This window comes from Lepisma saccharinum, chromosome 25 (genome assembly GCF_977018435.1).
Source record: "Lepisma saccharinum chromosome 25, izLepSacc3.1, whole genome shotgun sequence".
Classification (NCBI taxonomy): domain Eukaryota; kingdom Metazoa; phylum Arthropoda; class Insecta; order Zygentoma; family Lepismatidae; genus Lepisma; species Lepisma saccharinum.
The window spans coordinates 20,632,940-20,650,888 of NC_139253.1; the positions used below are offsets into that span (position 1 = coordinate 20,632,940).

At 36.7% G+C, this 17,949-nt stretch overlaps 1 protein-coding gene across 1 annotated transcript in view; it reads right to left on the bottom strand.

Moving 5' to 3' along the window:
• kl-3 (dynein heavy chain 8, axonemal kl-3) overlaps positions 1–17,949 on the bottom strand; it is a 217,449-nt gene that overhangs the window by 101,923 nt on the left and 97,577 nt on the right. The window contains exons 25-36 of the mRNA XM_083111913.1: positions 17,724–17,869; positions 16,250–16,388; positions 15,755–15,985; positions 14,907–15,112; positions 14,205–14,425; positions 12,496–12,781; positions 11,943–12,078; positions 10,252–10,472; positions 9,083–9,266; positions 7,728–7,868; positions 3,595–3,942; positions 2,423–2,609 (exon numbers count right to left, since the gene is read on the bottom strand). Coding sequence (XP_082968039.1) covers positions 2,423–2,609; positions 3,595–3,942; positions 7,728–7,868; positions 9,083–9,266; positions 10,252–10,472; positions 11,943–12,078; positions 12,496–12,781; positions 14,205–14,425; positions 14,907–15,112; positions 15,755–15,985; positions 16,250–16,388; positions 17,724–17,869 — 2,446 coding nt within the window. The remainder of the gene's footprint in view (positions 1–2,422; positions 2,610–3,594; positions 3,943–7,727; positions 7,869–9,082; positions 9,267–10,251; positions 10,473–11,942; positions 12,079–12,495; positions 12,782–14,204; positions 14,426–14,906; positions 15,113–15,754; positions 15,986–16,249; positions 16,389–17,723; positions 17,870–17,949) is intronic.

The following is a 17,949-nucleotide window of genomic DNA, read 5'->3' on the forward strand; positions in this document are numbered from 1 at the left end:
ACCCCACCCTTCATATTTGCCCGATCTCACACCTTCTGATTTCCACACCTTTGGCCCACTGAAAGATGGATAAGTGGATAGAGGGTCCAGAATGACCACAAAGTCCAGTCAGCGGTGCATGAGTGGTTACGCACGCATCCAAAAGATTTTTTTTTCCTGTGGAATCAGTGCCCTTATCAAGTGCTGGTGTAGGTGCATTGAACTACGGGGGGACTATGTTGAAACATAGTACTGTAGTTATTTTGGTGCTTGTAACATATTTCCGTTTACAATATATATCTCCGGTTATATCTTGTATAAAATGAGCCTTGTATAAAATGTGTGGAAATGAATCGAGCAATTTTAAAATTGCATATTAGGGTTGATGCAAAAATAATGGCCGATTTTGAACTGTAACTTTGAAATGCTACAACTTGGTTTAAACTTACTGTAATTAATCGAAATAAAGACCATTATAATCAACACACTCTTGCCAACAATGAGAAACAAGTTTGTTAATTCGGGTAGCATAAAATTCTGGGCATGTGGAATTGACGAACTCTCATAAGGCATTTTCGGCAGCATCCTGGCTGTTGAGGGATTTCTCTCATAGGAAGTTGTCGAGATGGTTGAAGAAGTGGTAGTCGGTTGGTGAGAGGTCCGGTGAGTATTGTGCGCGAGGCAGAGTTCCATAGTCCAATTCGTTCTGCTTCTTCAGGGTTGGTTGTACAACATGCGGTCAAGGGTTGTCATGTTGAAGGATTGGGGACCAATGACTGACACAAACCTTGAAGTTTCCGATGCATTTCATCGATTTCTTGACAATAATTCTCTGCTGTGATGGTTTTGCCGGGATTCAGATAGTTGTAGTGGATGGTGCTAGCAGAAGACCACCAAACAGTTACCATGACCTTATTTTGATGCAATTTTAGCTTACGGGAGTGTTTAGGAGCTTTGTCGTGCTCAACCATTGTGCTGAACATTGTCGATTGTCTTATAGGATATATTTTTCGTCACACGTAACAATTCATTCGAGAAATTGGTCATCATTGTTGAGCAAAAGAGCACAGAGCACACTTCAAAACAGTGTTTTCTTTATTCTTGTTCAATTCGTCCTCATGACCTCGTGCCACTTGTTGAGTTTTTCACCCGAGTTTCTTTCACCTTCCCAATTTCCTTCAAATGGCAAACAGTGGTTGATTGATTAATATTGGGTTCTTCTGCAACCCTGTTCCTGTTGTTTTGAGTGGGCCAGCTTCGATTATCGCCTTCATTTGTTTGTTGTGAACTTCCAATGTACGTCCACAACCCTCATCTTTGAGACTCATATGGCCGGTAAGGAATTTTTTGAGCCCCCTGCACACTGTATGCTAGAAAACTCTTCCCTCATACCAAGCATTAGTGACATTTCAAGTTGCGTTCGCAAGTCTGAAACCAAGTTTGAACTCGTGAAGCAAAATGATGCACATTTCTTGCTTTGACAGTGTCATTGTAAATAGCCTAGAATCGAGGTAAATCAAGGGTTAGGAAAATTATTTTAAGGTAGATCGATTAAGCAATAAATAAGCTTTAAAATTATATGGAACATGCAATATAATCAATGAGATGTATTAGGATAAATTATTTGGAAAACACAAAGCGAAACAATTTGGCCATTACTTTTGCATCATCCTGATACATATAAAATATATATAATTAAGACAAAATGAACTTTATTATAAAATTCATGTTTTATAATAATAATAATAATAATAATAATAATAATAATAATGCTGAACAGTGAATGATGACTCTGTTACTTAATAGAAAGGGAGAAGGCAACAAAACAAAAATTCTATGACTATGGCACAGTTTGGAAAATGTATAAACTAGGAAAACAGGATTTTTGGGAAATATATTTATTTATATAAAAAGGTAAAAAAGGTAAAGTCCTCCCCTGTGCATAGCACCACGCCATGAAGGCGTATAGGGGGTGTGGGGGTAACACCCCACACTTTCTTGATCCGGTCGTGAGTGGGGGTGATGTGATCAGCATCATGCCCCTGACCGCCTTTACCCCCCAGGGTTTCCCCCAGGTACCCATGTTGTTCGACGCTGGGTGGGCGCCGGGGCCGCTTCCATCGTTAGAAAAGTTCCCGGATTTGAACCGGCCGGGGATCGAACCCGGGACCTTTAGCATGGTAGTCAGACGCGTTACCGACTGAGCCACCGCGGCCACATATATTTATTTATATAATATTATTTAATGGAGCAACTATCCTATTATTTAACATGGCCTTTACTATTGCTGGTACCTTTATGGCTGAACATATTAAGAGGTAATGTAAAATGCAGGAACATAAAATCAGGTTTCCACTGTATCATGGTCTTACATTCAATCCACGCTTGAGAATGTTACAATTTTCAAAATCTTATTTTTTAACATACTGGTAGTCATATTTACCTCCATCCTCCCTGTCACCTATAAGTCCATCCAAAAGATCTGTGCACTGTCGGATGTACATGCTTTCTAAAATGTTCATTTTTGGACTTAGTCTCGTCCGCACAAAAACCAGGAGATCTTCAAATATTTTATCAAAGAAACCTAATAGGATATCTGCTTCTTGCTTACTTTTGGTTTTTCCCCAAGCCTAGATAGGAAGACAAATAAAGAGAGGTTACAAAATAATTAACAAAAGTATGCATACACAAATATATTCATTCAAATCACTATAATGGGTTTATATCACTCCCTCTTGTAACACAACGCATCTTTGCTAAATGTTCTATTTAAATATACTATAAAATATTTAAATATTTTAATTTAGAGAACAACATATCACATGTTATCATTCCTCTCAAGCACAAACAGGGTATTTTATGTTACTCTTTTTACTGTCTATCCCCAGTTGTGTTTTTTTTTTCAGAAAGCACTGTGCATCAATTTGTGGTATTCTTTTGTTTCTTTCTTTCCCTGATTATGTTTAGGAGCTTTCTAGAGGTGTTTCTTTACCCTTGTGGTGGCAGAGAAAGGCCTTCTGCATGCATAACAACTCCAAGTTTACAGCCAAAAAACTGGCCTTACTTTTCTACCCATACCCAACTTCTGAAATGAAGGAAACCCCCAGGGAAGAGATGCCTTGTGTGTTACAATAGAGCAAATTGAAGGGAAACAACATAGCAGTGCAAGAAATGTGGGGTTCCTCCATAGCGTATCACCACAAACATTATTACTATATCATGTACTGTAAAATTGATTGCGTTGGTGTTTTAAGTCCACTTTATGCACAGTAAGGCTAATTGGGACTGGACCTACAGTTTAAAGTGGGATCCGAACCACTATGTGTTTCCACCGGGTATCGAACCCAGGACCCCTTGATTACAAGGTGACCATATACTGTAAAAATCAACACTTTCCTCAATAAATGCAAAATTTGAGGTCAATACTCACAGCAGTCATATTTCCATTAAATACAATGTGAATTTCTGTAGAGAGTGTCTAATGGAGGGCATTTAAATCCAAGTTCAAGGGAACTCTCATGAAAATTTGTAGGTGAATGGGTCAAGCTCAGATACCAAATTTTCAGTAAATAACAACAACACTATAATTAGTCCTTTAAGCTACAAAAACCGTACCTTCACTACAGGATCCCAAGTAAGAACTGAAGCACTCATGAAAACCATTCCAACCCTTGATACAGTAGCTGGAGATGCATTATCTACATTATCAGGCTCAAATAACAACTTGCTATTTGGAGACATTTTGATTCTGTCGCCATTGGCAAGTGTCAGCAGCTGGTTGTCATCCAACACAGAATTTAAGTTTTCAATCCACACTGCATCTACAGGGCCATCTAAAACAATCCATACAAAGTCAGTGGGCTTAATTTTCAGGCTCCTCCTCCACAGAGTAGAGAATATTCCATCAGTCCAATCGTTTGTAGCTGCGTCTAAGCGGCCAAACATCTGTGGGGCTGTAATAGCCTGAAAAATTAATGAGTTTCTATCAGTGCTACAGAAATGAACTTCTACATGACATATGTTAACTGGGTAATTTTATGCACATAAAATAATTATATTGCTAGATTAACTAAAGCAAAGGAAATGAATAAATAATTAATTAAGATAAAGAAATTGTAGATTAGCACATATATCCATGCCAAATCTTCAAACTGTTTCAAGACTTGTGGCTTCATAAGGTACTTTGCATATTTTACATAGCTTCTATACCTCCTTAGGCTTTGCAACAATGAAGATGGAAGATGATTAGATGATGGACACTCACACAGTAACAGCCACACTCACGACAGAATTTGAACCCTGAACCTTCAGTGATGAGGTCATGAGGTTACTGCTATGGCTACAGAGGTAACTGATTTCATAATGCACTATTCAACTAGTCTACACAAACATCATCATGCATACATAAGAAACTCAGATTTACTGGAGATAGGCTACTTGTAGCATAACAATAATTACTAGTAATGGGAACGATGAATCAGTACTCTATTGACTGGTACCAATACAATACTTCTATAAACAGTATATCATTAAACGTTCAAGGTTCTGCCATATGCTTATTCATATGCTGTTCTTCATTAGATGTTTGCAATTTCCTATCAAGTCAATAAATTTCATATTGGTAGACAACCATTTCATATCATTCCATCCCCAGTTTATAAATTACACTGTGTAACAAAGGTTTTCTTTCCTGGATGGTATGTAGTGACCATAATACCCCTTGGTACCCTGATGTAGGAGCACTACTGCATTTGTTTGTATCAGTCTCCATTTTCCCGCAAATGGGAAAAAAGGGATTTTTAAAATATGAAATTTCCCTCCTTCAAGGTGGCAACACTTCGTGGAGTTGCAACACTGCGTGAAAATCTGTATCAGAAGCCAATGTTACATTATTGAGAGTGCGTTTGTGTGTTGTTATTCATTGTTGTTCTGGATGTTTGTCTGTTCCGAGAACTCTTGTATGAGTTCACACAGTGTTAATGTACTGCTCAGAAGGTACTGAAAGCTGGACTTGCAGCACAAAGTTTTCAGTTTGTTGCTACGTGTGACTGTTAGATATATCTGTTGGGATGCGACAAGTATCTCCGGTTCTGACATTATATGTGTTTGATGTATCTTTACTGTAAATCATGCCAAGAAGTTGTGTAAATAACCCAAACAAGTTCTGTTACATATGTGGAAGAGTGACTGTTAAGTCCAATGTTACTCACCTGACACCTGCTGTGAAAAAGGCTTATGAATTGTACTTTTCCTGCAAAGTCGGGGACCAGGATAAAAAATGGGCTCCGCAAGTGTGTTGTAAATCCTGTGCTGTGAACCTTCGGGGATGGTTGAATGGAACACACAAGGCAATGCCATTTGCCGTGCCAATGGTGTGGCGTGAGCCACAAGACCACACCACAGACTGTTATTTTTGTTTAACAAACATTCGTGGAATAACCGCAAAAACAAACAAGTCAATCAACTATCCATGTGTACCTTCCTGCTATTAGGCCTGTTCCACACTGTAATGAGTTACCTGTTCCTGTACCACCAAATGCTTGAACGTTGAGTGACTGTGATACTGAACGTGAATCCGAAAGTGAAGGAAGTGAAGATCCTGTGTATGTGTGGAACGCAGAGGAACCGCATATAATATGACAAGCAGAACTAAATGATCTCGTGAGAGATCTGCAATTGTCCAAATCACAGGCTGAACTATTAGCTTCCAGACTACAAGGTTCAAACCTTTTGCGAAAGGACACGAAAGTAACAATGTATCGCTGTCGTGGAAGTGATCTAGTGAATTTTTTCAGCTGTCAGGAAGGTTTGGTGTACTGTACAAATGTGTGTGGACTTATGTCTGCATCAAACATTGCATATGACATGAATCAATGGCGTTTATTTATTGATTCTTCAGAATTCAGTCTTAAAGCTGTGTTATTACACAACGGCAATAGTCACCCTGCTATTCCAGTCGCCTATACTGTAGGTATGAAAGAATCATACCAAAATATGAAGCTCTTGTTTGACAGAATGAAGTATGCTGATCATCCTTGGCACATTTGTGCTGATTTTAAGGTTCTTGGTCTGCTTTTGGGAATGCAGTAAGGATATACAAAACACTATTGTTTTCTGTGTGAATGGGATAGCAAGGCGAAAGAGAAACACTATCGTGTGAAACACTGGCCCACAAAAAAGTCGATGGTTCCTGGACAGAAAAGTGTTAGTTACACGCCTCTTGTTGATCCAAAAAATGTGTACTTACCACCATTACACATACTGTAAAATTAGGATTAATGAATGTGTTGGTGAAGGCACTAGATAAAGAGGGTGGTGGTTTCCAGTACCTAAAGACAATATTTCCACATATCACAGATGCAAAGTTAAAGGAAGGAATCTTCGTCGGACCACAGATTAGAGAACTCATTAAACATTCAACATTCGACGAAATCCTGCATGAAAACGAGAAAAGAGCGTGGGTTGCACTGAAATTTCCTTGGAAACCGAAAATCTGAACATTATGCCGAACTTGTAGAAGAACTGTTACTGAGCTTTCATGCAATGGGTTGTCACATGTCCCTAAAGCTTCATTATCTACACAGTCACTTAGACTTCTTCCCAGAAAACTTAGGTGCAGTATCAGATGAACATGGTGAACGATTTCATCAGACCATTTGTGTCTTGGAAGAAAGGTACAAGGGAAAGTGTGGGATTACTATGCTAGCTGACTATTGTTGGAGCTTGAAACGAGAAAACAAGGGTGCTCAGTACAAATGGAAGCGCCGATAAGACTACATTGAACATCTTTATACATGTTACTTTATGTATCATCCTTTCCATCCTTGGATGTATGTACATTACTTAATTTGATCTGTATTGCTACTTCTGATACCTATTGTTGTAATACATAACATAGTTTGTTCATAATATATATTTGTAGTTCTTGAATTGATGTTAATTTCATTTAGGTGTTTACGTAGGTACCTTTGGCTCAGGGTGGGATAAGGGAGCAGCTAGGGATGTTGGACAGGGGTCGGGCAGGGTGTGTATATATATATATATATATCGGTACCGGTGCTGGTATTTATGCAGATCGATAGCATTGTCGTCATGTAATCTTTGCTTCTTGTACTGTGTAATTTCAAAAACGAATGACTTTTAGTTTCATTCTTCATTACATCCCATGTCCTGCAGTGCTCCAAATAGCATAGCATTTACGTTACATAATAAAATTGTCAACTATTATTTCTCGAAATCGGAGGCTGATACAGGAATTTCAGTTACACCACTGTAATCAGTGTGACAAGTTCAATCGGAAACAGATGCATTCATTTCGGAAAGAGAAAAAAGTTGTAAATTTGTTACACAGTGTTATCTACCCGTGCCTGTACATTAAGCACCAGTTCTGAATGTGACACTATTAAATTTATGCTTCTAATGGTGACAAAATGAATTAACTATGACAAGCTGATTGCAAAAATAAAGTGGATATCTATTGTGTATAATGGATTACAGCAAAGTGGAGTCACCTAATGCAAGTTGCAGTCAGCATGTTTTGTTATCAAACCAAAGGTTCACATTAAAATCCTGAGTAATCAAAAATGTTTTGTCCTTTCACCACTTCATCACTTTCATTGTTTCTTGCTGTTTATTAAAAGATATAAGCAACATGAATGAATGAATAAAAAGACAACATTAAAGAAATCTCAAACAAACAAGCAACTGCTTAGAAGGAAATTAAACTCAATACATCAGCTATAACATACCTTTGGGTTCATTCTCATTTCTCGATGTGGCCTGCCATTTTCTGTCATAGCCCTCATTAAAATGTTAATACAACAGGATTTTCCAGCTCCAGTGGGTCCAAGGGTCATCAATCCATGTCTTACAAGATGAGTCTCATATAGCTTAAAAATGCAAGTGGTAAATAAATGAATACTGCTGTATTATAATTATAATTACACAATTCTTTATCAAAATCATTTTCAATTGGTCTAATGCCTTTGTAAACCAACATTGATGCTAATATTCTCTCTGATTTCCAATGTACCAATTTCCAGTTGTTCAGAATATTATTTTTATACACAAAACATAAATTGAAATACTTATGTTTCCAACATTTCACAAATTTATTTGCACTATAAGAGCTCATAGGATTTACATCAGAAGATCAAATCCATTTCTTGGGAACTGGCAATCCTAAATAAACAAGAAGTGGAACTTTCTTGCCAGGTTATCCATTTGTTATGCTGTTTTATAGACGAAAAGTTCCTCTTGTGATAATCTGTACCTTCTGCAGGCACCGGCAAATAATAAAGATATCCAAATGTATTATCAGTAACATTATTTTCAGTTTGTAATATATGTGTTCCTTCTTTGTAACAGATACTTTGACGTAAGATTTTACATTCGTTTCTAAAACTTGTGTTGCAAAACTAGAATTTTCTCTTTATCATTTATGCATTTAAAATATTCTGCCATCCCTTGTTTTAGAGTCTTGTTTTCCAATCTATTCTTTTTAACAACTGCATTTTATGCCTTAAAAACCTGTATTTAGTAAATGGTCTTTGTAACATTCTTCAAAGTCTGAAGTTACAACACTATTTTTTTCTGTAACATGCAAAATTATTTAGAATAGTTATTGCTATATATTATTAGTTATTATCTACCAGTTTCGCCTAAAAATATTCATGGGCTCACATGAAATAATCATAATAATAACAGCAGTAATTATTTAATCCTTAACTCAACTCCTTGCTACGATGATTAGATGAAATTTATCATGAGACACTTACAAAGAGCAGCCATGCCTGGGCTGGGATTTAAACCTAGGAACTTTGGTGGCAAGATCTGCCATCTTAACAGGCTCAGCCACCAAGTCAGTGACACAAAATTAAAGAAAACAGACTATTTTCCATAATTCACAAAATATTTGAGGTCAAAGGAAGTGTAGGGAAACATTTTGCATACTCATAGGTATGCCCAGACCAGAAACGCATCAACCAGTACTCTTGATTAAATTTTGCTGATACTTTCAGATGATGATTCCACTGATATTGATATATCACAACTGGTATCAACTCATCGCTATTTGTTATTACTGAACTAGCATGTAATTTACCTGAACAACCTTCAAGTTCCAACCAGGATGATTCACAAGCTTCGCTATTTCGACTTGATGTCCTACAGCTTGTTGTAGTTCTGCCCAGGTTGCCTTTTCAAGAACAATTCCAGGAAACAAGTCTCCAATCAGAGAGATAAACAATGGTTCATCTTCATCTACTAGTTTAGATAAATTCATATCCCTAAAAATGAATACAAGGATATTACAAACATGGTAACATAAGAAATAAACAAGTCTTGAGTTCTTGTAGTCAGTTTAAAAAGTGCACAGTGTAACTATATCCCCTGCACAAGGGTGGATCAATATGAAATTTTGAGACATACTTAGATTTGGTGTTTTAAGTCCACTTTATGCACAGTAAGGCTAATCGGGACTGGACCTACAGTTTAAAGTGGGATCCGAACCACTAAGTGCCTCCATCGGGTATCGAACCTGGGACCCCTTGATTTCAAGGTGACGACGCTACCACTCCGCCATCGGGGAGGCCCTTTTGAGACATACTGATGAAGTTCCAATATAAAATTCAACGATACCAATCTGATATAAAAGTAGCAATGTTCTATGATGATTCTGAATGGTTTATTCACTTTCTGAATTAATGTACATAGACTGCAATGGATTTTGTTTTAGAGAAGGGAACTGCATATTAGATATTCACTTTACAAAACCAAAGTATGTGAAGTATACAAAAATAATAACAAAATGGCAGAATTTTTGCACTAAGTTACAGGCTATTTATAGAAATATCTGATCAATAACACTATCTGCTATTTTACTGCTAACCAATATACCAATATGCTCATATCAGCCAAAGTTGATAGTGTACTGATTAATCTGTTCCATTCTTAAAATATAATGGATTGCATGCATACCAACTGTAGCCACCAATTCACTTGGCAACAATGAAACAACTGTGCAAAGTTAATGTCATATATTTCAACCTAGTTTCACAAATATCTATGAAACACAACCAGATTAAAGACAATACTCAAATCCTCTATTGATATTTTGATGACGGTATAGTGAACCCGATGACAATCACTGGCAATCTGAAGCTGCTTCCAAAATGATTACTTCACCACCACCATCAAACTCAATTTAATAAACTGCACATTCAGAAAAAAGAAAAAGAAAGGTTATCAGTATTACAGATACAATTAACATACCTTAGAACTCTCATAACAACTGTTTCTTCGCCTTCCTGTGGCCTTGCTCTTTTTTGGGCACCAAGGGTACGAAGCACTGATAGGATGTTTCTCAAGCCAAAATCATAGTGCACCTGCTTGCTGAGTTGTTCTTCGCATAGTTTATACAAAACAAAGAATTTTCGGGCTAGATTGATGTTGTCTTTGAAACCACAGCTAGCCAACTTGACTCTCATTATGATCTAAAAAACAATTAAAAATGGGAAAGACATTCATACAAAATATGTATAATAATTAACAGGATTGCTACTCTAATGCCTACATAAAATTAAATTATAATTCCAGACTTTTGCCATAATTTTGAGAAAATTTATTGCAAAAATGTCCTTTTGGTCAACGGCTGGTCTCAATTATTAAAAGATCGTAATTTTAACTGGATGTTACGATGAGAACTAAATAGCATGATGGCTTGAGCATGTTATGTGTGTCGAATTGACAATTGAGCTCCTGCTTAGCTGAATGGTTAGCACTCTTGTCTTTGGTGCAAGGATATTGAGATATTGTTCCGGAGAACATGGGACCCATAGTATGTGGACACGTCACTAGATGGCAGTGTGATGGACAGTTATTTCACGGAGAGCAGTTGTAATTCTTCGTTGAGACAGCCGCCATTCCAAGGCGTGAACAGCATTCATGTATCAAAGCAGCCATTCTTTAGGAGAGAAATTCCAGAGAATGCCGCAAGGAGCTGGTGGAAACTATGAGGACTAGTGTCCTACTGTAGTATGCGCCTCTTTTGTTCCTGTAATGCTAATGTATGCTTTCAGACTTGTAAACACATGTGGCACGATGCTATGTCTAAGGTTGTTTTGCTCACTTCCCTATCCTACACCTGGTACACATGATCTGCATTATTCACATATTCCACATTACAGTACACTGCCCCCTTCCATTTGTATATTTACAGGGTTTGTCCAATAAGTAACGGGACTGAAGTCATAAAAATAAATTTATTGAAGATATATGTACATATGTACAGTGTCTTAATATTCTTCAAAATATGACCCTCCTGCATCAATACACTGCTGCCAGCGCTTTTTCTACTCTTCATACGCCCCCTGGAAGTCGGCAACTGCAAGGCTGTTCAGGCACCCCCTCGAAGTCGCTTCAACCGCCTCAATCGTCCTGATACTACAGTCCCTACCAAAGTTTAAGACCACCTTGTAAGCCTCACGGATCATATCGAAAGTCTCCGTAGCAGATTTGTTCAGTTTAACGCAAAATTTGATGGCACAACGCTGCTTGATGGTTTCGCTGCATCTTGACTCTCGACGCGAGCACTAAATACACTTTCACTTCAGGAGTGACTTACACACTCCAAAGGCTCGGATGCAACTGAGCTGGGTCTCCTAGCTTACATGACATCTCGCAACACCGATCCCACCCACAGAGACCGCCCTCCACACCTTCCCATTGGTCGGATAAAATCAATCCTGATACTTATTAGACAAACCCTGTAGTACCGGTTCCGCAATAAAAAAAATGCCCTCGTATTTAAAATTATTTATGTGATTCTATTATTACTTACTACCTTCTAGTTTCTGAACTTAATTCAATGTACAATACCAAACCTTTATCCCTACCATTTCAACCTGCTATGTTGCGGTGTTAATGAAGATGCAGAAATACCAATGAAACAACAAAACACTTACCTGTCTGTCAGGTACCATCATGGCCACTGTCCGAAACATAATCTTCAAATTTTCTGGTAATTCTTGTCGACCAGCATATCCTGGATTCATAGTAATGAATATACCAACTTCATTATTTAAATCCACAACATCCTCACTGCAAAGAAAAAAATGTATGAACCAATTATGAAATGAACAATGAATGAAAGAATACACTTTCTAATCAAGCCTATTGGATTCTCTCTATTGGCAGAGGGTTGGACATCATTTATGTGTTGTGCTCTTCTGGTTAGATAGATAGATGTGATGACAAATCTTCATCTACCAGTAATAGGAATTGCAGGTTCAAAACTAGTCATATCTACAAAGTAAAATATATATATATATATATATTTCGAGTTTGGTGTGATACATCCCAACATGGCACAAGAAACTAAAAACTGAATGAGGTTGAAGTGACAGACATGTATTCGAAAAACATCTATCCACAAGTATGACAAAACATCATCATTCTAATTAAGTTGTTGGTAATTTTTCTTTAAAATCTACAATTTATTGTGAAAACAGAACTCACCCAAAGACAAAAGATGCTTTCTTGTCCCTTTTGGCTGTAAAAACGATACTGATCTGTTCGGCTGCTACAGACAGCACTGGCAACTCAATCCTGTTGAATTCATCAAAGCATCCCCAGGAGCCTGACTGAGCCAATCCCTTGTATATCCTTCCTAAGCCCTTGTAATCCATTTGATCTGAGCAGTTGAACACTACTACATATTTGCCCAGTGCTTTTCCCATGTCCTTTGTGGTTTCTGTTTTCCCAGTCCCAGCTGGGCCGGCAGGGGCTCCTCCCATCGACATGCCTGTCAACAAAGATCAAGTGAGTACAGTGTGTACCAGGCATTACAGACGGGATAGATTACTTGCTAGACAGTGCACATTAATATAAATAATGAAAATAAGAAAGAAAAAAGCAGTTTACTCCATACGAAGTGATGTTGCAAACCACTGAGTAAAAATCATTAAAAAAAGTGTCAAGGTAAGAGGTTTTCATTAACACAAAAGCATATTGATATATCAGTTATGGGCAACTGTGTAGCCTGCAGGCTTTGGCCCTCGAGGGCCTGTTGCAACATAGAATTTCCCAATACTGATAACACATGATGATGGTGGCTCTTGCACTTCCCATTTCACATTGCTTTTCTAGCACTGTTTGCTACCTACAGTGATGAGGATCAGTGATAATTAAATGTCACTGATGAAGAGATAGGAACATCCATGCTCAGAGCAGGACTGTAACTGAAGAATAAACTCTGCCACTGAAGTAGCAATGCCTTTCATGAAAAGAAGCTACACGTAACAAAATGGAGATTTGTGCATTGCACAGAAATATCAGATTTGTAAAAATTATTGGCAAACTTATCACTGAACCAATACTATGAATTTACACATTAATCCATACCATCTATAGGGTCTTGCAGATGCCATAGTCACCTTGTAATCAAGGGATCACAGGTTTGATACCTGGTGGAGGCACATAATGGTTCGGATCCCACTTTAAACTATAGGTCAAATCCTCAATAGCCTATCTGAGCATAAAGTGGGCTTAAAACAAACTTTGTACCACTTCCAACTATGGTTGTATATAATGGCATGAAGTTTTGAATTTCTTTCACTCAAAATCTACAAGAAAAAGATGAAATGTCATCTTAGTAACACAATTTTTCATTTTACATATCTTATGGCAGAGCACATTAAGTGATCAACTCATGAACTTGCCTCCAAAGGTTTCCAGTTTGAATCCTCAATTGGGCTGGGTGTTTAAAAAAACAAAACAGATGAAGGCAGGGCTACCGTGGTTGCTCAGTTGATAGAACAATGGCACAATATGCCACAGAGACCTGGATTTGACTACTGGTCAAGCTTGTACTTTTCACTCCAATTTCTACATAGTAAAAAACACAATTTTGTCATTTAAAGTTTTGTTAAAAAATTTATTGTGCATCACAAAAAAGCTGTTTATTAACATTATGAGAAGTTAATGAGGGTTAGATCTGTAGGAATTTGTGAGACTGGGGATGATACAGCATTACAACAAAGTTCAAAGACATGAATGATACATGTCAATCGAATCTTACTCAGCTTTGAAAATGTAAATAGCCTACCTCAACTCTGCACTTTTGTGTATAACATGTTCAGGACAGTGTTCAATGTACTTTTGGTAGATGCATGATAACTACAATTTTAGTACTTGAACGAGAATAATAATTATCAAAGTTAACTTACCACATGCCTGAGCCAATGTGATATAGCACCTGTCTGTAAGTGGTGTAATAACAAGTCTGTCCGTATTGCCAAGGAATTCATTTTGGTAAATGAAATCGACATCTGTTATTTTCACAAGACACTCATCTGTGTCTTCAAAGAAGTAGAATCGTGCCTGTTTCAACCATTCAAAATCCGTTAAGGTTTTGATGCCTTTCTTTACCAACTCATCAAATATGTCACTGAAAAAAGAGTATTGTTTGTTAACATTTTTCAACTTACAGAATATGCAGAAAAATAAATTAATAAAAAATAACAATCACACAAGCCACAGACCTCCACTTAAGATTGAAATAAACTATTACTTTCAATAAAGAAGAGAAAAACTATATGCTGTAATACGTCATGAAAATTTGCCAGTTGGATACCACACTTAAAGTGCATCTAAATATGAAATTTCTCTCACTAAAGGAAAACCTAAGTCACTCATACAATTACATACATTCAATAAGGGACAAATGAATCATTTAATTTTGTCATGAAACTTGTGCGATTTTATATCAGATTGTCAGAATATCAGTATTGGTAAATTGTATGATAGTAACTCCACAAATTTCATATCAGTCCATCCCTAGTTTTTACCATATTTTTTTAAAAAATAACATTTGCCATGAACAAAACACTCAAATAGAAGCATGGATAGTTGAAAAATTAAAAACTTACCGTTGGTGAACATGTATTGTGACCAATGTCTCAAATTTTACACGTTCAAATTTGGTTAAATTCTTTGTAGTTTGGTCTATCAGTAAATTTAGCATATCCAAGAATTTCTGGTTTGTCAGCTTCATAATGGCTTTCAAGGTCCTGGCAAGGACTAAAGCTCTCTCTGCCTCTCGGGTCCATATTATTTGAATTGACAGCAAACCCACCTGGAATGGGATTGGCATGAAACTCACAGGAACAAATGTTAATTTCAAGTCTCAATTACGATACCTAGGGAATTAAAATGCAGTGGATCCTCTGAGGGATCCAAGACTAAAAACATATAATGTGTGGAAATCTAAAATTCAGGAATGTAAAATTGGGGTTTCAGTGTAATCACATAAAGCTATGTTTTTCAATCCCAATAAACATTATTATTTTCTGATAACAACCAACAGATTATGGAAGTGGAACCTCGATTTTACATTTTTCACAGGCTCATGATGTTGGAAAATGTAATATATAGGAAAATTTTATAACTGTTGCCTTATTGGAATAAAGAAAACTAAATATATAATGCAGGAAAATATATTAATTGCAGTGCTACTCTACAAATAACACCTCTAATTCTATACATAAAAAATCTAACTTTAACGTAATTAGAAGTAAATTGTAAGAAAAGTCGTTGTAGAGCCAACAGAACAGATCTGTGGCAAATGAATCATAAAACTGATACTGGGACATTTGGGAAAACATATAAAGTGGGAAACAGGATTTTTGGCAAATGTCAGGTTGAAGCAAAACACACTATTACTTAACATGGCAAGTATGAGTATTTTGCAAACTGGGTGTTAAAATGGAACACATACCTGCGCGGGAAATTTCTCAATGATTTCCAGCAGTGAAAAATCTGGGTCTTCTATAACTGATGCAGCATCCCGTATCACTCCATGAAGAGAGAGCTGCTGCTGCTTCAGAAGTTCTCCGAGCCAGACCTCAACACCACCAAAAGCTAACACTTCTTTTTCCAGCTTAATTTTCTCATTTTCCCGAGAAAACACAGAAAGCATCCTATCGTAATCCTTTTCATGGAATTCAACCTAAAATACCAACAGAAAGAAAAAAATATATATTGCTGGGTATTAGTTGACAGTAAAAATGAGACTGACTTTACTGTACTCATATTTCTATATTAGTTAGAAACTTGCTTCTGTAATTATGTTATGTTTATGATGGAAATACATTTGTAAAACTTAAATGTAGCTTAATATAAAAATTGCATATCGGAAACCAAATTGGGAAAAAAAATGCAATACTATAAAGAATCTAAAATTGCAAAAAATTGTATTGCTGAAGTATATTACCCTTGCAACGTTCTCAAAAACATCAACCAGATGATGCTGTATTGTATGAGAGTCGGAAGCCTGTCCCAATATTTCCAGCAGAGCAGGGTCAGATACAAAGAAGAATCTTGGGAACACCATTCGCTTTGCTTCCAGGTATCTATAAATGAGAAGAAATATTTGAATTTAGAAATGCATCTTTAATTTACATTTTTTAATTGACTAAATGCAGAAACTTCAATCGTGACAAAAATCACACTACAGACAATCCTAGAACCAATATATTGTGATGTAACAGTCATTGCAGGCATAAAAATATAAAACTATGCACATGTCCTGTGGTAGAAGCCATTTATATCAGATTTTTTATGTTAAATAAATGTGTTAATGCTAAAGATACACTATCCTTAACAGATAAATAATATAAATTTACATGCTTCTCATCTGGGATAAATTAATTTTTAGCAATAACCACCTTGTAAGTGCTGTATGGCCATATTACTGGATCCCTGATCCCTTTTTTTATTCTCTTCAAGTTTTATTCACTTGTTTTATTAATTATGTTTACTAATGTGAAATTAGTTATTATAAAGATAATATAAGTACATGGCATAAAATGAAGTGCCCACAAGCAGACGGACATTTTTTCTGCAAAATAAGGGTTAATGTCTAATGTCGACACATCAACTTAATGCAAACAGTGACATAAATGAGTATCTTAGCTCACGTACGCTTCATAGTTATAAGTACAATACAGAGATTGAATTCTTATCCTAATGCTTTTTTATTTATATTTGCAGAGCAAAATAGTAAGTTTTGCGGTAAGAAAGATGTGGTAGCAAATGAACACACTAAAAGGAAGTAGGTACTCACTTATCTGCGAAACTTTTTCTCATATTAATTTCGGTGGCCACTCTCAGCATCGACTTGGAAACTTGGTCTGCTATTTGTTTGGTGAGCTCTTATTGTGTGTAGCTTTGTGACATGCTGCTAGATGCTCTGTTGGCTGCTCATCTTCTGCTTCTAGTACCAACTACAGCTTCTAGTACCAACTACAGCAGTAGAGGGATGCAGAGGTAGTGTGCCTTTCTTCTGCCAGTGTTTAACTCATGTGGGAAGTGCATAATAGCATATTTTTCTTTGTTTTTTTTGTGTCTCACATCAAGCACACCACATCTAAAACCATGTACTGCAGCAGCTTGTACCAAGGAGCAGCAGATGACGACTTAAATTAGCAGGCAACAACAGGCCATCTAGCAGCATGCCACAAAACAATACACAAAAAAGCTCACCAAGGAATAGCACAAGGTTACAAGAGGATGGTATTAATGAAATTAATAGAAAACAAACACATGCACAAAACAGTTTCACAAATCAAGGAGTACTTCCTTTTTAGTGTATTAATTAAACATATATGTGTATTTCATGGAGCAAAGCAGTTCTTAGTTATCTGCTTATCTTATATACTCTATAAACAATCTAATCAGAAACATACCCTGTGAGGGACTTCTGACAAGTTTCCAGTTGCTGCAATAAATGTGGAAGGAGCTCCCCTAATGCTTCATTGCCACAACAGCAGTCTATAACATTTGGTGTTTCATGTGCTTTTCCCATAATCTGTACCCATGTCTTGTCAATGCCCTAAAACAAACACAAAAGGAGAAAATACTAAATATTAGAATGAAACATTTCATTATTGTAATAACTAGAGCTCGGATTTT